This window comes from Pseudorasbora parva, chromosome 24 (assembly GCF_024679245.1).
Source record: "Pseudorasbora parva isolate DD20220531a chromosome 24, ASM2467924v1, whole genome shotgun sequence".
Classification (NCBI taxonomy): Eukaryota; Metazoa; Chordata; class Actinopteri; order Cypriniformes; family Gobionidae; genus Pseudorasbora; species Pseudorasbora parva.
In genome coordinates, this window is record NC_090195.1 from 20,783,078 (window position 1) to 20,803,238 (window position 20,161).

A 20,161-nucleotide genomic window follows, 5' to 3' on the forward strand; every position below is an offset into this window, starting at 1 on the left:
ACAAATTCATTTTAATTTAGATCATGATTTAAGTATTTTTTTCATAAAAAATTGATATTTCACACGCAAGCTAATGGTATAAATGAGGATTTGTGTGGTAAATAGGTACAAAAGTACTTTGAATATCCAAAAACACAGCATTACTGTATAGATGAGAAGTGAACAAAAAAAATAATATATTATATGTAATATTAAAAATGTATATTTTTTTTACAATCACTCTTTACATTTTGGGGTCATATAGACCCCAAATGCACTGAGTGTAAACAGGAAACTAAGGACATATTAGGGTTAAGATATAATTCATGTTTATTGTTTAGTAAGAGATGAACGTGTTCACTCACACACACAGTGCTGCTGCTTAAACTGACGCACATATAGAGTGATCAGTCACGTCACATTAAAGAGTGTCAAAACAGCATTTATCGTTTGAATTTCGTGATAAAATGGATTGAATACTTAAAGGAACTGTATGTAAGAAATGTATTTTAATTTATCATAAAATGGCCCTGATATGTCACTGGACATTAAGAAATCCTGTTAATTTTAGATACTTATATCACTGACAACAATATTTCGGCCAGGATATTGTCATTTAAAAGTTGTTGTTGCAGCCCTCAACTGATGTTGACATGTTGTGTTTTGGCCTGAAGCTCCACCCTCCACCTATCGACCAATCACGAAATCAGTAGTGTTTCCGCATCCGGGTTGCCAGATCCGCTCTAGTTACCACAGCTACAGCTACAAACGTTACTCCTGATCCTGCAGCTTATCTGGCAACCTCGAGTCAGGGGGGAGGGGGAGAGGGGATACACCTGCAGTACCAGTTTTGGCCACAATCTTACATACACTTCCTTTAATATGTTCATCTCAGATTGGAACTTGAAGTATGTTTGTTTTGTGCTTAAAACAAGCCAACTGTTAACTGTTCAAGTTTGCATTTGGAACCGTTCAGTACACACGTGTACCCAACCTGAAAGCCCGGTACGAATACCTGTACCTGTACCGTTACACTCCTACTAGAAACAACGCTTTGGGTGAACTATACCTTTAAGTTTCTTTAAAAAAGGTGTGACATTTTATTTTAAAGTTGGATTAATTAAAAAAAATAATAATCTAAAAGTCTGCTATTTTAACAGGGGTGTGAAGATATTTTATACTCACTGTATGTGTAGGTCAATACACACTGCACTGACAAACAGTGTCCAGCACAAAAAAAAGAAAAAAAAAAGATTACAGTACATCACTTCTCAAGACACATTCCACGACCCAAAAACACTGATTGAATGATTGAAAAAAGAGCTGACCAACAGCAACAGACACCAGCGGAGCTAACTGTCTGTCAGTGAAGTGTGAATTAGCCTTAAATTATTAAATCCTTATACACTCTGTACTCTACTTCAGTGTATTCATCATGTCTGAAGCGTGTCTCTGTGATCCAGGAGTTCTGCTGCTTTGAGACGTCAGTCTTTTCATAGTAGATGATCAGAGTTTGATCATCAGAAATCAGTTCACTGATCATGATGTCACTGACAGTGTTGACATAATCCATGTCTCTGATTTTAACCTGTGCACAATGAAAACCGATTATAATCATGTTTTATGTGCAAACTATTTTTATAAATTAATGCTCATAAATATGAACAAGCTGATGAATGAATAAATAATAAATGTCTAGAATACGGAACTTTTATGAACCAGATTTGCACACAAAACTAAGCTGAGACCTTACCTGACCAGAAGGATTCTTCTCATTGTCACTGGGTTTATTGAACATATTTCTCCTAATAAAGGAAAGTGAATTGTTTTATGCTCATAGACTATATTCTCAAAAATGAAAACAATTCCATATGTCCTATTATATATTTATATATATATATATATATATATATATATATATATATATATATATATATATATATATATATATATATATATATATATATATATATATATATATATATATATATATATATATATATAACACAAACACAATATTGAGTATCTTAAAACAATGACATCTGCTTTAACAGAAATACAACTACTGTTTAATTCACAATGAAAGTGAATACAACCAATTTACCTTGTACAAAAGCCAAGAGCTGAGAGCGTGAGCACTGCCACAATTCCTCCCACACAACCAGCAATCATAGACATAGAGTGTCCATCTTGTCCTAAAGCATATGAAACACTTGTTATTGGACAGAATATTGTATTTCTAATAATCTTCATTGCTTTAGATCTGTAAATGATCGTGTTCTTTAGATTTAGATTGTGTAAACTCACCTTTAATCGTGAGCTGGATCTCTACTGATGACTGACTGCCATGTTTATTTTGTGCAATGCAGAAGTACGATCCTGTATTATAATGAGTTACGATTAAACTAATCTTCTTTTCCCAAGTTTTTGGCATCTCCTGTTCACGTTTGTACCAAGTGTAGTTCATGTCATGTGATGGACTGGCTTTGCTTTTGCAGGTCAAAGTCACATTAGTGTCAACAGAGACTGAAGCAGCTGGAGTAATGATGATATGAGTTTCTTTTGGAGGAACTTTGACAGAAACACAAGCACAGAGTAAACTTAACATTAAGACCCAATCTTAAAATATAACATTGATCTATTAATTTCATCACATCATGTATTATGAACACAAAACCATTCCAAATCTCTTACACAGGACTCGCAGCATCACGCTGGTCTCCACAGTTAAATCTTCAGATGTTTTTCTTGGATATGTAGCAGTGCAGGAGATGTTCTTTTTGTGATTCATGTATGAAGCTTTGAAGGTCACGTGTGAAAACACTGACTGGGTTTTATCAGGTTTCTCCTGTAACTGTATTGTAATGTTGGCAGATTCAGGGATGTTGGTCCAGGATATTGTAGGAGGTTGTTCAGGACAGGGGGCTTCAGCAGAGCAGCTCAGATTGACTGATGTGTTCTCCATCACAGAGAATGTATCATTGGGGTTTAGTTCAGGAGGTTGTGGTGAATCTACAGGATAAATTATTATAGTTCATCTTATAATGTACATAATATTTACATTTGTTTGTCAAGTATTTTGTCCGAAGGGACAGTACAGATGAAGAAAACCATTAAAAACCTGTATGCTAAAGACAATTTCAGTTTAGTTTTAGTTAGTTTTACAAATGGTTTTGCTAGTTTTAGTTTAGTTTTTATTTTGCAAATACATTTCTATTTAGTTTTTATTTATTTAGTTTCAGTTTTAGTAATTATAGTTTAGCAGAGTTACCATAATGAAGTGTAGAGACCATATCAAGGTTTTTAAATTCAGCAAAGTTTAATGTTTGCACAGATTAGAGTTTAATCTTACTTCCTTAAGTGAAATAACTTGATAAACAAGCATTATTGTTTAAACCCAGGAAGGTCTTACAAAACATGCATAAAGTTGGGTCTTCACCTTTGAGCAAAAAAGCTTGAGTCAAACTATGAACTATACAAACAACGATCTGGAGATTAAAAATGAAATAAATTATATTTTGATATAAAAAAATTATATTTGATATTTTTGACATAGGCTAATACTCAGAGGATCTATCTTAAAGAACAAAATAAATGCAACGTAAAATATAAAAGTAAAAATTATAAATTCCAGACAAACTCACTCATAACAAAGATGAAATATTGTTAAAAAATTAAAAGCTTATTTTAATTTCTTCAGTAGTACAATGTAGGCTAGCAGCGTAAGACCACAGCTAAAGTCATCTGAATACAGCCAACACACACTGTTGTGCTGTGTGTGTGTGTGTGTGTGTGTGTGTGTGTGTGTGTGTGTGTGTGTGTGTGTGTGTGTGTGTGTGTGTGTGTGTGTGTGTGTGTGTGTGTGTGTGTGTGTGTGTGTGTGTTGTGCTATAATTGTAAAGGGGACCAATGTCCTAATTTATCTAGTAAAATATTATGATAACTTTATTATTATTTATAAGCCTTTTTAACTAGTGAGGACCAGTCAAATGTCCTCACTAGTTAAAAAGGCTTATAAATCGGCCAAAACATGTTTTTATTTAAATCTATTGTTTTGCACGTTCTTGGGATGGGTAGGTTTGGGGATATAAAATATCAATAACCTGATATAAAATCAATGGAAGTCCATGCAATGTCCTCACTTATATAGTAAAACAAACGTGTGTGTGTGTGTGTGTCCTGGTATTCCCTACTTTGTGGGGAAATGTCTCCACACAGATAATAATATTATTAGTAGTAAATGACTATGATAACACCTTTGAGCCTGTCAATATTATGCAAACATGAAATCTCAAACGCACAGTAGGCTAGTACTGGCTACTAGTTGCTGACTTTTGCGCCTGCATCTCTCGTTGCGTAAGAAACGGCATTCTAAAACAGTGAGCTTAAGTTAAAAGAAGTTCAACGTGCATCTCATTACCTTGTGTTATTTCCCATGTCACTGCCACGGACGCATTGATTCTTTGTGAACTGCCGTTTAGGACTAGCGATGTGTTGACTGTCTGCACGCGTCCTCCACAGGACAGCGGTTAAAGGGGGGGTGAAATGCTGTTTCATGCATACTGAGCTTTTTACACTGTTAAAGACTTGGATTCCCATCCTAAACATAGACAAAGTTTCAAAAACTAATGTTGGACGTTTGATGGAGTATTTCTGTGTCAAAAATACTCCTTCCGGTTTTTCACAAGTTTCGGAGAGTTTTTTTCGAGTATGGGTCTACTTGACGTTAATAAGAGCGGAAGGTCCTTGTATGGGCCGTACGGGCTCTTCTCCCGGTAGGGTGCGCGCGCGTGACTAGCGCACGCCGTAAACAGTCTCTCAGATGCAGATCCAGTCGTCCGTGAACACTTATGTGGCGCCGCGCTTCTCTTTATTCCTATGGGTGACGTCGAGCGACTTAAACGCTTCAGCACAGCATTCCGGGAAGGCAGCGCTGCATTTGAACCGATTTGAACGCAGAAATGACGGGAAGCTTCACAACATCGCTTCAGTCGCGTCTCAAAATGGATTTACACGCCACTGCTGTCAGGACTTTACCAAATCATACCAAAGAAGTTTTTTTTTGACGGAGCAGTCCCAGCGATAAAGGTTCGGTCCTGCTTTGGAAGCAGCCGGTGAGTTAACTTAAACTGCTTCAAATGTCTCTGCTATTGGCTACCGTCGCATGAGTAAACATCAGTAAACGACATGATCGCGTGCTTCGTCATTCAAATGCGCTAACGGTTACTCCATTGTTGTTCTGTATAACGTTTAGTCTGACGTGCAAAACCGTTTTGCTTGCTACTTCTAAGGTCTAGTCGCATACAATACTCCATAAACCGAATCATGTCCTCATACACTGCGAGTAAAGACACAGAAATGTGGAGAGGCCACTAAATACAGTAACTTACATACCACAGAGACGGACATCCTGATGTTGCCGTTTCTCCTGTTCAATTTATTTCTCCCTCAGATTTGATTCTGGATGATTATCTGTATTAGCTGAGATAGCGATGGGTTTCTCCACGCTTGAGGACGTCACCGCTTTGCGCGCATGTCATTCTTTAGCTCCGCCCACACGATACGCCTCCAGGCGCTCGTTTTTTTCCGGAAAGACTCGGTACAGCCTATATTTCTTTTATAAATATGATAAAACTAAAGATTTTTCGGAGATATGAAGGATGCAATACTACTCTATAGGTACTCAAGATTGACATGAGATTGACTGAAACTGAGTGTTTCACCCCCCCTTTAATCTCCTCCTCAGATCACTTCACGCGCAGTTGCGCAATATATAGACACTCCCTCAACCGCCACAGTCAGATTTTCCACCACATTAAATAGGGCTTATTAATAACGAAAACGAATATTTATTTTTGCTAATTATTATTTTATTTCAGTTAGTTTTTTAGTAAGAGTAGTTAGTTTCGTTTAGTTTTAGTTTTTTATTTATTCAGATTTTTTAATTTTATTTCAGTTTACGAAAATGTTTTTTGACCAATAGTTTTAGTCTTCGTTTACGAAAATAACCTTGGAATGTATACGCCAAAACTCATTTTGGCGTGTCTATGGCACTCTGTTTTTTGCATGCATATGATACGCATTTTATGGCGTATTATACATACGAACCCCCCACCCCACCACCCTAAACCTACCCAAGCGTGTGTCATATATACGCCATAAAGTGCGTATCATATGCACGTGAAAATGAGTTTTGGCGTGTACATTCCACGACATTGCACACTCGTACTATTTATACGCATTTATGTGTGATCGGGTTGGTTTTTTTAGGGTGCTGCTATGCGGTTGCTAGGATTATTGGGGTGGTTGCTAGTGTTTTAGGGTATTCTTAGGGTGGTTGCCCAAGGATTCTCAGGGTTGTTTCTAGGGTGTTGCTTTGCAGTTGCTAGAGTATTCTGGGTGATTGCTAGGGTGATTGCTATGTGGTTGCTAGGATTCTCTAGGTGGATGCTAAGGTGTTTATATGTGGTTGCTAGGGTTTGTAGGGTGGTTGCTAGGGTGTTGTGATGTGGTAACTAAAGGACTTGGATGGTTGCTATGTGGTTGCGAGGGTTTTCATTCTTGCTAGGGTGGGTGTTTTATGTGGCTGCAAGGGTACTCAGGTGGTTGCTAGGGTGTTTTACGATGCAGTTGCCAGAGTATTCAGGTTGGTTGTTGTTGTTGTTTTTCACATGGTACAGTGTTAAAGGGGTCTTATAATGGCATTTTTGTACAAGTTAATATGACTCTTTAGTATTTAAATGAAAAACTTGTAATATTCTTTAATAAAAAATTATTATATACTCGTATTGTAAGAAAGCACTCAATTTACCTGGACAAAACAGCTATGTTTTCAGCAAGCCATTCTAGTGCATATGGCTTTAAATGATAATGAGCTTTGCTCACCCCACCCCTCTGTTCTGTTGGGCGCTTTGACACACACTCACGTGGAGTGTTACTTGGACAACAGTTGCGGTATATTTTGGAAAAAGAATGGCAACGGGAGTTCATGAGGACACATCGTATCAATTTGAAACCGGAACAAGATGACGGCCGGCGAGGTGGACATTTCTGAATAGTTGGTTAACATAATGTATGCACTGGCAGGGTAAGGTTAGCACAAATGCTATATGTTTACTGATGTATATGTTAGTTCATTGACAGATTGATGTTACAGCTGGTAATGCTTTAGATTGCGGCCTGGAAAGTACTGCACAATTAAAGTGAATTTACAGCATAACTATCGGTAGTTATAATGTAACTATAAAGTAAGTACGTGTATGGGAACCATATGCAATATTGGGTGAATAAAGGGGTTACTATCAGGAAAATGTACAAATTATTTATACTGTAAGTAATTTTTAATTAAGGGGTAATTATCGTGTAGTTACAGGGTAAGTACGAATCTGCGGGCTTCAAATTAAAGGTGCTCTTATTTACAGGGTAAGTTCTATAAAAACAAAAACACAGATATCAGATTATTACTTGGAAACCTTTTTTTATAAAATGAAAAAAATAAAAATAAACAGATTTACAACACACTCCTTTCTCTTGCTTGGCTTCATCCTACTCTTGTTCCTCTTCTTTTTCATCCTTGCCACAGATAAATCATAACCACTTCAGTTCTGCACCCCCCATTGGACCCACCCGTGCATAACTTGCGCACCACAAAACTAGACATATATGGTATCATTTTAAAGATTAGAACCTCAGCTTTCTTAATAACCCAATAACTTCTGCATTTATATTACATAGAAGAAAATAATACGTTCTGAAATGGACCCCCCCCCCCCTTTTGAGAAAATCATACAAATAATATAAAATTTCATATTTTTTATCACACAAACACACCTAAAATAGACAAATCATATATCAAATGAAAGCTATCAGCCTCCAGAATATCGCTGAACAGTTTATTTCACATATCCAATAATTTACAGTAACTTTATTATCAAAAGAATCACAAAGATGGAAATGACTCCTTTGAACAAGCAAACACATGAGTCATAATCCTGTTCGGATCACAAACTTTTTGTAAAGCTATTATCCTCAAACGCTATACCAACTTGTTCCTTAGGTTGTTTGCTTCAAAATGAGACTATTTTTACATGTCTGTGAGCAAGCATGGCCAAATGACACTGTAATATGTGACCGATGTCCAGATCAAAACGTGATGCAGACAAATACTCTTATTATCGTTAGTTTTGATTGTCGATGTTAGCCACGATTTTTGATGATGTCATCTAGTGTTGTAGTACTCGAGATCGGTCTTGGTCTCGAGACCACTTTTTAAAGGTCTTGGTCTCGTCTCGGTATCGACCGCATTTTTACTCGGTCTCGTCTCGGGCGAAGATGACTCGGGATTTCGTCTCAAGACCGGTCAAGACCACAGCTGAAGGCATATAAAGAGCAGAGAACTCCACCCTGCGTGCACTCTCTCTGTCTTCAAAATAAGCACATAAGCTCTCTCTGATACTTCACATATTAAGCTAAATCAAAAGTTCAGAAAACCGAATCGATGTTGAACGTTGCGCGTTCGGACAACTGTTTTGAAGTAGCGCTCGGTGTGAATTGCGCTCAAAAAACGTTTGACCATCTAAACAGCTGACATAAATCATACATTAAATAAACAGGAAACAATTTCTCATTTGAACCGAATCATTTTAACGACGGTAATAAGAACTGATCTGTTCAACAATGAACTGAACGAATCAGTTTAATCATTTACTCAGAACACCTCAGAAATGAGAACACAAGTGTGCTTACCCAATTTAGCAAGAGTGGAGAGTAAGAATTATTAGTTTTAACTATCCACAGTATTTCAGCTTATGTATGTTGAATGTGTAGTAAAATAAATAGTCTAAAATCATTTAGTTTAGACTGGAGTGAGGTGAAAACAGAACAAAGTTGTTTGTTAGCTAGCTGATCATTTTATTAAATTGTATATGGCAGAAAATGTGGCTATTTGTTAACTGTTAATGCTATTTCTAATATTGATATGATTATATACCAAAACAATTCAACCTGTTGGAACAAAAGAAACATCAAGATAAGAGATCATACATAATAATGCAAGTACAGGGTTTCTTTTCCTTGTTGTTGCACAATAAAGCTGCACAATAACATTTTCAATTTGTAAATGAAAAATATGTACATACATAAAATAATTTGCTTAAGCAGCATACTAATGCATATCTGTATGATACATATTCCACCTCCTGTTATTCAAATTCATTTAAGACATAATGGACTGTGTCTGAGAATAATACCTCTTCCAGATTAGCATTTTTAGGGAACTTTGAGTTTTAAAATGGGATTGAGCACTTTTCACAAAACAAAACACAAAACTCTGTTAGTGTCAGGTTGGTGTTTGTGTCCACCATAGACTGTAAACAATATGGACACGTCGTCTTCAGTGCCTCCCATTGACGAAAAGTTAAGTGTTATTTGCTTATAGAAGAAAAATATTAATTCCCACAAAGCTGCAATGCCTTTTGATAATTTGATCAAAACTTCTCTCATGGTACACTTACACACCCACACATACGAGAGAAGTGCCAATCATATGCATATTCCACATTTTATCATAAGTGTGGGGACATGCATTGGTCTCGGTCTTGACTCGGTCTCGGCTCTTCAAAGTCTTGGTCTTGTCTTGGTCTCGGTTTAGGTGGTCTTGACTACAACACTAATGTCATCACATATTGCATCATGTGACAGAAAAGCTGAGAATCTCAGCTCTTTATAGACATGTGGATCATGATTCTAGACCAATCAGAGCCCGAGATCTCCCTTTACAATGTTGAAGAGGCGGAGCCTTTTTTTTAACGATTTCCTAGTGGCCAGCTTACGTCAATGCAGATGAGGAGGAGTTATTAGATACTTTGGACAGATAAATCTCAATAACTTTTTTTTGAAAGGAGATATCAAGAAAATTATTTTTCCCCTGTTTAGTGCCAATTTATATAATCAACAACTTCCAGAAAGGTTGTAGACTAAACTGATAAACAATATAGATTTTTAAATAACAAATTAATTAAAAATAAATCAAAATATTAATTTTTTTATATATGTTTATCTTAAAATTGTGAATAGATACAATAGAATATATGCAATATTCCACCACTGTGTTAAAATTTAGCGTTTTTCTGTAAAATGAGACCATTTTTAAACAATTTACTCCAATGTATGTGGATAGGGCACTCTTTTAAATTCAGATATGCCTAATTCTCCAAAAAATGCAAAATGTGATACAGAGCTGAAGTGCTCTCTGAAGTGTCTATGCATGACATAGACATGTCGATCATGATTCTAGACCAATCAGAGCCCGAGATCTCCCTTTACAAAGTTGAAGAGGCGGAGCTAGAATCCGAATACTAATCCGAATAGAATACTAGCTAGAATCCGAGGTCTCTAGTTAGTATTCTGTATTCTGTAACTGTTACACTAAAAATACAGTGTGCGCAGAAATGTCCTTACCGTTTACTCGTTTTTTACCCCCATGCCATCCAAGATCCATATTCTAAATAAAGAATAAAGTTGTATACATAAATAAATAATCTCTGTTAATGAAACTCATTTGGGTTTCTAAGAGTTAAAGCATCAAACAGCACATTCAATAACTACAGTAATCCTCACGATCCCAATGGATGAATCAATGTCTTCTGAAGTTAAACGATAAGTGTTTGTAAGAAAAATAACAATATTTTACATTTTTTAAACGGTTGACTATATCGCTTCAGACCAGCTGTCATCTGCGTGTGCATGCGCAGCGAAGGTTGATTTCACACTTGAAGCATGACTTGCGCGCGCCGAAAAATACTGGTCATGTGGATGTCGGATGCTTTCTGTAGTTTTTTTTTTTTAATGCTCACAACAGTATACAAACAATAACATAATTAGATAATAGCAATTAGAAACAAACAAGACTAAAAGACAAGAGACGCAAGTTCTCGCATGTGTTTCAGATGAAACGCACAAGTCAAGAGAGCGTCATGAAAGCTTTAAGCATCTCATGCACGAGCTGGTAACAGCTTTTTATTTTTATTTTTTATAAATAATAGGCTAATACAAAATTTCAAAAGACATGGGATTCCTCTTAAGATCCATCAATGGAAATAATGAAAAAGAAGAAGAGGAACAAGAAAAGAAAAGAAAGAAAGGGACATAATGTGTCTCTTTCTGTCATGTCAGGAAGTTATCATTTGAAATTAAACATTTATTTAAATAAAAAAATAATAATAATGTGTCATAAAATAAGTTTTGAATTAAGTTGTTTATCAAATAAATATTTCTTAGTGATATCAGATTGTGTATGTGTTTTTATTGTACTTACCATGTAACTACATAAAACAAGAGGGGAACAACAGCCACTTTAATTTACAGCCCACAGATTCGTATTTACCCCGTAACTACATGGATAATTACCCCTTAATTAAAAATTCTTACAGTATACATTATTTGTTATTTTCCTGATAGTTACCCCTTTATTCCACAAATATTACATATTGCTCACTTATACCTACAAGTAATTACTTTATAGTTACACTATAATTACCAAAGGTTATGCTGTAAATTCGCTTTAGCAGTACTTCCGTAATCTAAAGCGTTACCGTGTAGGGTAATCACATTATATGAGGGGCCGTACAAGCCATAATTCATTCTGGTACTCTAACACACATACATTCTCCTTTCACATACATATATAGTCCGCTTTCACACACATACATTCTCCTTTCACATACATATATAGTCTGCTCTCACACACATATATTCTCCTTTCACACACATTCTCCTTTCACACACATACATTCTCCTTTCACACACATACATTCTCCTTTCACACACATACATTCTCCTTTTTTACATATATATTCTCCTTTCACATACGTACATATATTCTCCTTTCAAATACGTACATATATTCTCCTTTCACATACATACATTCTCCTTTCACATATTTTATCCTTTCACATACATACAGTCTCCTTTCACACACATACATTCTCCTTTCACACACATACATTCTCCTTTTTTACATATATATTCTCCTTTCACATACGTACATATATTTTCCTTTCACATACATACATTCTCCTTTCACATATTTTATCCTTTCACATACATACAGTCTCCTTTCATACACATACATTCTCCTTTTACATATATTCTCCTTTCACATATTTTAACCTTTCACTTGAGCCCCTTTCACACTGCACGTCGGACCCGCAATATTCCCGGAACATTGCCGGGTCGCCTTCTGTGTGAAAGCAACCACATCCCGGCATTGATTACCGAATTCGACCCGGGTCGGGGACCTAGTAATATTGCAGGATTTGACCTGGGACGAGCGCTGTGTGAACAAAAGCCGAAACTAATGCCGCAACGTGTTAACGTGCGACTCCTGGAGCTTATACAACCCTGCAGTGCCAGAAGAGTCGTCTGTGTTTTAAACGCAGAGAGTGTTCGTATACAAAATAAACTAAAATTAAACAAGCAGAAATGTGCGCAAACTGGACACAAGTCGAGACCACGGAGCTCCTTACTATCCGCGCTGAAGCTGAGATCACTCGCCGTTATACGTCACATCCGGATGTCACGTGTCAACCAGACTGTCATACCAGACTGTGATAAGGACTACACCTTTTGATAACTTGTCTGTTTTTATTACTTATTTATCTTGGGTTTTATGAGAATAAAAGATTATTGTAAAATTCATTCTACTGTTCATCTGTTTAATCTTCAGCCATAGGCTCTTCGCAAACGAGTTGTTCTTAAAGAGTCTCAGAGAAAGTGCTACACGGACGCAAAGCAGGGCGCAAAACTGATTATCTTCAAAAAGGGGGACTGGGTGGGAGTGTGCAAGCCCTTTCATGTGCTGAAGGTACACTGCAAATTCTCAGATTATGTTGAAATTCAGGAACAAGTGGGTCCGAATACCTACTTAGTAAGGGATGGAAGAAAATGTCATTCTTCGCAACTGGCACAAGCAGTTAAGATGCCTGATCCTGCACCTGAGCTTGTGAAGGAAACCTCCACCTGTAATGAAACTGAGAACTCTCAGCTGGCTGAGGGATGACCATCAAGAACGCGCAAACCTCCTTCATGGCTCAAAGAGTTGACAAAAAATGTATGGTAAAGTGTTACCATTTTTTAAAATAAAGTAAGTTTGCCATAGGAGTGTACAATTTACTTGAAAAGTTAAGGAATCTTTCACAGGCACAAATAGGCTACTGTAGTGTATAGGTTTGATTCATGTTAAAATCATGGCTTTTAATGGTGAGCCTTTTGTTTTTGTAATCAGGCTCTTAAAGTTTATTAAAATCTGTATTTAGATTTATATATTGGTTATCGGCTTTCAAATATAAAGAATTATTGTTTATCACGGTATTGGCAAAAATGTTCATATCTGTGCATCCCTGTTTGATAGCTTTATCTGAGAAAGAGACAAAGGTAATCTTTGCTCAAAACATTTTCATGTCCTTTGCCAAGCACATGGCTGCACACAAATTTTCCTCATGCGTCATATCATTAGTAGTTCTGCTGGTAAATGTTGTAATATTTTTCATCAAAAAATAAACTGTGTGCAATATGGACCAACCTGAGTATGTGTGTAGAAACACAGAGCTGATGATGACGTAGAAGGATGTGGTCTGGAACCAAGACATAACTGGAGCTCTGACACAAACACAGGAAATAAACTCAATATACTTGTGTGTCCAAAACCCCACAACAAATTATTTTGCTCTGTCCACAACTGTAAGTAATGAATACCTTCAGTGTGTATTAATAATACAAGTAATAGAAGTAATAATAATATACACCAATTAGGCATTCACCACCTTCCTAATATTGTGTTTGTCCCCTTTTCAATTCAATTCAATTCAATTCAATTCAATTCAATTCAATAATTTATTGCCATGTCAACAAGTTGATAGGAATTTGTCTTGGTACAACTCTCAGACGTAAAAAGATATAAAGGACAGACATCATGAGTACAAAAACAGACAATGTTCCCCAACAATACCCAGCAAACAGTATGACCTTAGACCAAAACCCCGCAGACATTAAAGAGACAGTACCCCGGGACAAGAAAAATAACGTGCACAGTGCATACAGTTGATAGTGCAGCTAGCTGTCACTGCAAATTCAGATGTCTAATAGCCAGAGGATAAGTACTGTCTCTGAAGCGTGAAGTAGAAGTCTTAATGCTTCTATATCTTCTTCCTGATGGGAGGAGATTAAAGAGGTGGTGAGCAGGGTGAGAGTCGTCCGCTATGATTTTTTTTGCCTTTCTAATTATTCTGGTGGAGAAAAGTGAAGAAAGTGATGGAAGGCTACAGCCTATAATTTTTGATGCTCTGCGTACTACTCTTTCCAACCTAGTTTTGTCCTGTTTTGCTGCCAAAACAACCCTGACCCATTGAGGCATGTACTCCACTAGACCCCTGAAGGTGTGCTGTGGTATCTGACACCAAGATGTTAGCAGCAGATCCTTTAAGTCCTGTTATTTGTGAGATGGGGCCTCCATGGATCAGACTTGTTTGTTCAGCACATCCCACAGATGCTCGATTGGATTGAGATCTGGGGAATTTGGAAACCAAGTCAACACCTCAAACTCGTTGTGCTCCTCAAACCATTTCTGAACCATTTTAGCGTTGTCGCATTATCCTGCTGAAAAGATGACACAGCCACCAGGGCATACCATTTCCATGAAAAGGTGTAAATGGTCTGCAACAATGCTTAGGGTGGTACGTGTCAAAGTATCATCCACATGGATGGCAGGACCCAAAGTTTCCCAGCAGAAAATTGGCCAAAGCATCACACTCTGCAGGTTTGCCTTCTTCCCATAGTGCAGAGTGGTACCATTTGTTTCTCAGATACAGTAGAGCAAAAAAGTATTTAGTTAGCCACTAATTGTGCAAGTTCTCCCACTGAAAATAATGAGAGAGGCCTGTAATTTTCATCATAGGTACACTTCAACTATGAGAGACAGAATGAGAAGGAAAAACAATCCAGAAAATCACATTGTCTGATTTTTAAAGAATTTATTTGCAAATTATGGTGGAAAGTAAGCATTTGGTCACCCACAAAAAAAGCAAAAAAAAAGAAAAGATTTTTGGCTCTTACAGACCTGTAACTACTTCTTTAAGAGGCTCCTCTGTCCTCCACTTGACTAAATTCTTTTTTGCTGCACTGTAAGCAAAGCACATGTATCCGCCCATCCATGTAATGTAAAAGAAAACATGATTCATCAGACCAGACTTCCTTTTTCTGTTGCTCCTTGGTCCAGTCCTGATGATGTTGGCGCCTTGGCGGTGGTGGACAGGGGTCAGCATGGACACCTTGACTAGTCTGTGGCTAAGCAGCCCTACTGCAACAAACTGCAATGCACTGTGTTAACTTCGTGAGCAATTTGAGCCAGAGCATGTGAGCGAAGCAGAGCGGTGTGACGCTCGGCTCAATATCCCGCTCTATGCCAGCGTTCTCCACTGTCTGTGTAGTGCAGTGGTGTAGTTTTGGTGTATTCTTGCGGTGTGTGGTTGGAAGAGTTAGCATTTGATTGGTCATTGCCACGCTGTGAGTGAGCGTTTGTTGGGGGCGTTCCCAGCTGCTTTCAATAACGATACTCAGGTGAGTGTAAATAGCGTGATAGTCCGCGGCAGCGGAAGCGGCAGTGTGAATCCCTCCGTGTGTAGACCGACAAGTGTAAAGACTTCAACTCTTCCCTGTGCAAGACCGATGAGTGTAAAGACTTCAACTCTTCCCTGTGCAACTCCTCCCGAGCAAGGACCCCGACAAGGCACTTGAGTATCATTTTCCTTTTCACTGTTTGTGTTCAGTTTTCTGTCTGGCCTTTTCTCTGATCTGTATTCACCATGTGCTTTCAAATCTCAACTATTACTACTAGCACTCGTAAATCAATCTCTGTACGCGCGACATGCCGCAATCCTAATAATTTGCGCAGTCTATAGAAATCCTCTGCTACTTTACTCTCTATTCCAATTGGTCTCTGGAATTGCCAGTCTGCTGTAAACAAAGCAGACTTTATTTCATCTATTGGGACTCATTCTCAGCTCAGCCTCATGGCCCTAACTGAGACCTGGATCAAACCAGAGGACACTGCCACTCCTGCAGCCCTCTCAACCAATTTAACTTTTTCACACACCCCTCGGCCTATTGGGAGGGGTGGGGGTACTGGTTTGCTTATCTCAAATGATTGGAAATTTGATCCATTACCATCTCTATTGGCCAGTTCATTTGAATCACACTCGATCACTATTGCTCACCCTGTTAAAATCCATGTGGTAGTGGTCTATCGTCCTCCAGGTCACCTTGGTAACTTTGTGGAGGAGTTGGATGTGTTACTTCAGATTTAGATTTCAGATTTATGCATTTGGCAGACGCTTTTATCCAAAGCGACTTACATTGCATTCAAGGTACACATTTAACATTTTTGTCAATTCTTGCTTTCCCAGGGAAGGGAAGGGAAGGGAAGGGAAGGGAAGGGAAGGGAAGGGAAGGGAAGGGAAGGGAAGGGAAGGGAAGGGAAACCTTTCTTTCCCTTGCTTTCCCCTACTTTCTAGCTCCCCTGAGGATGGCACTCCTCTGATTCTGCTTGGTGACTTCAACATCCATCTTAATAAACACCTAGCCACAGACTTCAGCACTCTACTGACTTAATTTGACCTTAAGTTAGTATCTACTACGGCTACTCACAAATCAGGTAACCAATTAGACCTCGTCTACACACGCAACTTCTCCACGGACAACACTTTAGTTACTCCATTACACACCTCAGACCACTTTCTCATCACTCTTAACCTCATACTGACTCCTGATTCAACACGCACTCCTACACAGATTAGCTTTCGGCATAATCTACGCTCACTCTCTCCCTCTCGCCTATCCACTATCTTCACTCCCTCCACCTGCTCAGTTCTCAGCACTGGACGCTAACAGTGCTACTGACACTCTTTGCTCCACTCTAACATCCTCCTTAGACAGTTTTTGCCCCCTTTCTTCCAGACCAGCCCGCCCACCCCATCTGCCCCCTGGCTGTCTGATGTTCTCCGTGAACATCGCTCTGGACTCAGGGCGGCAGAGAGGAAATGGCGGAAATCTAAAAACTATAGGCTCTTCTCTCTTCTTTCTCTACAAATGTATCCACTGCTAAAACAACATACTACCACAACAAAATCAACAATTTGAATCTACTCTTGCACACTCTTTAAAACATTCTCCTCTCTCCTTTGTCCTCCTCCTCCCCCTCCTTCATCAACTCTTACAGCTGATGACTTTGCATCAGTTTTCACAAACAAAACATCTCTCATCAGCAACCAGTTCTCCTCACCACAAACTGACACGCACATCTCAACAACGAACACAAACACGCTTCCATTCTTCTCTCCGCTCTCCGAGGCAGATATTACTAAACTCATCCTTTCCAATCACCCTACTACCTGTCCACTTGATCCTATACCCACTCACCTCCTTCAGGCAATTTCTTCTTCAATCACTACTGCACTCACTCACATTGTCAACACTTCTCTTCACACGGGAACCTTTCCCACAGCATTTAAGCAGGCTCGGGTAACCCCACTGCTTAAGAAACCCTCTCTGAATCCAGCACTTTTAGAAAACTACAGACCGGGATCCCTTCTGCCTTTCATTGCAAAGACGCTTGAGCGAGTTGTGTTCAATCAACTCTCTGTGTTTCTTGAACAGAACAACCTCCTGGACAACAACCAATCTGGCTTCAAAAGGGGCTATTCGACTGAGACTGCCTTGCTCTCGGTAACTGAGGCACTGAGACTGGCAAAAGCAGATCATACCTATCAAAATCCAGTGTTCGGCATTTTGCGTACGTGAGTTTTTGTTGTAGATGTCTATAAAAAAATAAAAATAAAAATAAAATTGTGTACTGTGCTATTTAATTGAGATTTCTTACAGCTCTTACAGGTTTTTGGCCTTGTCTTTTTCGTTGCTTCTATTACTCTCCCCTTTTTTTGTATGTCGCTTTGGATAAAAGCGTCCGCTAAATGATTAAATGATTAAATGTAAATGTAAATGTAAAGCAGCTTCCAAATCCTCAGTGCTCATCCTGTTGGATCTGTCTGCTGCTTTTGACACAGTTAACCACCAGATCCTCCTGTCAACACTTAAGAAAACGGGGATCTCAGGAACTGCTCTCCAGTGGTTCAGGTCTTACCTCTCTGGTAGGTTCTACAGGGTGTCATGGAGAGGTGAAGTGTCTAAGTCACATCATCTAGCTACTGGGGTTCCACAGGGCTCAGTGCTTGGACCGCTTCTCTTCTCCATCTACATGTCATCATTAGGCTCTGTCATTCAGAAACACAGCTTCTCCTATCACTTCTATGCTGATGACACTCAACTCTACTTCTCATTTCAACCAGATGATCCTACAGTCAGTGTTCGTATCGCTGCCTGTCTGACAGACATTTCTTACTGGATGAAGGAGCATCACCTTCAACTCAATCTTGCAAAGACAGAATTACTTGTTTTCTCAACCAACCCAGCACTTCATCAAAATTTCTCCATTCAACTTGGTTCATCAACCATAACTCCATCCAGGACAGCCAGGAACCTTGGAGTTGTGATTGATGACCAGTTAAACTTCACTGACCACACTACTGCAACAGCCCGGTTCTGCAGATTTGCCTTATACAACATTAGAAAGATTACACCCTTCCTATCAGAACAGGCTGCACAACTCCTGGTTCAAACTCTTGTTCTCTCCAGACTGGACTATTGTAATGCTCTTCTGGCTGGGCTTCCAGCATGCACTATCAAACCCTTGCAGCTGATCCAGAATGCAGCGGCGAGAGTGGTCTTTAATGAGCCGAAGAGAGCTCATGTTACGCCTCTCTTCATCAGACTGCACTGGTTGCCAATGGCTGCTCGCATCAAATTCAAGGCACTAGTTTTCGCCTACAAAACAACCACTGGCTCTGCACCAATATACCTAAACTCACTTGTTCAGACTTACATACCCTCCAGAAGCTTGCGTTTTACGAGTGAGCGTTGCCTCGTGGTTCCATCCCAAAGAGGCATGAAATCGCTCTCACGGACATTTTCCTGGACCGTTCCCACCTGGTGGAATGGCCTGCCGATCTCAATTCGTGCTGCCGAGTCTGTAGCCATTTTTAAAAAACATCTTTAGACACATCTCTTCCAATTACACCTGACCAATAAAGAATAGCACTTAACTATCCATTAATTTTTGTTTGTTTGTCCAAAAAAAAAAAGAAGTATACTGTGCTAATTAACTGAGACTTCTTACAGCTCTTACAGGTTGTTGGCCTTGTTTGTTTCGTTGCTTCTATTGCTCTCCCCTTTTCTGTAAGTCGCTTTGGATAAAAGCATCTGCTAAATGATTAAATGTAAATGTAAATAAACTATTAAATGGTGAACGTTTTTTAGTTAGCCTATTGAATCCTCTTTTTAAAAATCTGTTTTTTGTTTTGCTATTATCGTTAAATCAGTGAGCAAGCTCGGAGCACTTCACCGGCCGTGACTCTCCTCGCGTGACATCCTGAGCTCGCGCAGCATCCTGAACGCTCTATAGCCTAACCGTTATATCACACTTTGTAAAGAAACTGGGCTGGCGGATATTGCGTTTTGTGAAAAAATAAGTTTCCCGTTCAAGGAACTCGAGCTGCGTCACCACTCTGGGAACGCCTCTGCGTGATTGCGTCGTGAAGCACTTATGTAATCAGTCCAATGGAGAGACGGAACGTCATATGCGGGTGACGTCATCGACCTGGAAACTATAAAGCCTGCCGGCAAACACACACCCCCAGCTTCTGTTGCCTTCAACAAGTGCTCTGTTTCATTGTCCAAACTGTCTCTGTGTTGTCTGAGTTCAGACTTTGTTGTTTTTTCACAAAATACACACATTACTGACAGTGAGAGATTATGGCGAACGAACAGTCGTTCAGAAGGTGTGTTCCTCCCTGCTCACGCTTCCTTATGAGCGGGGATACACACCCGATGTGCGTTGTTTGTTTTGGTGAACAGCACGAGCATTCGGCACTCGAGGGTGCCGGCTGCGAGCATTGTGAGGCTCTGCCTCTCCACGTGCTGCGATCCTGCCGGGCGCTCTTCGAGGAGAGCGTCCCGGCTCGTGTTCCCCGCAGCACGGGCCCCGCTGCTGCCAAGGCACAGTGGTTCGCAGCTGGAT

At 39.1% G+C, this 20,161-nt stretch overlaps 1 protein-coding gene and 1 gene segment (V, D, J or C); both read right to left on the reverse strand.

Annotated features, from left to right (window-relative positions):
* Nucleotides 1–617: 617 nt before the first annotated feature.
* LOC137064132 (junctional adhesion molecule A-like) overlaps nucleotides 618–20,161 on the reverse strand; it is a 101,496-nt gene continuing 81,952 nt past the window's right edge. Inside the window, exons 5-7 of the mRNA XM_067435466.1 lie at nucleotides 2,084–2,174; nucleotides 1,733–1,784; nucleotides 618–1,567 (exon numbers count right to left, since the gene is read on the reverse strand). Of these exons, the coding sequence (XP_067291567.1) occupies nucleotides 1,364–1,567; nucleotides 1,733–1,784; nucleotides 2,084–2,174 (347 nt within the window). The 3' untranslated portion in view covers nucleotides 618–1,363. The remainder of the gene's footprint in view (nucleotides 1,568–1,732; nucleotides 1,785–2,083; nucleotides 2,175–20,161) is intronic.
* LOC137064264 (B-cell receptor CD22-like) lies at nucleotides 2,237–14,608 on the reverse strand. The segment is given in 4 exon segments: nucleotides 2,237–2,550; nucleotides 2,674–2,991; nucleotides 13,559–13,635; nucleotides 14,520–14,608. Coding segments are annotated over 4 exon segments (798 nt in total).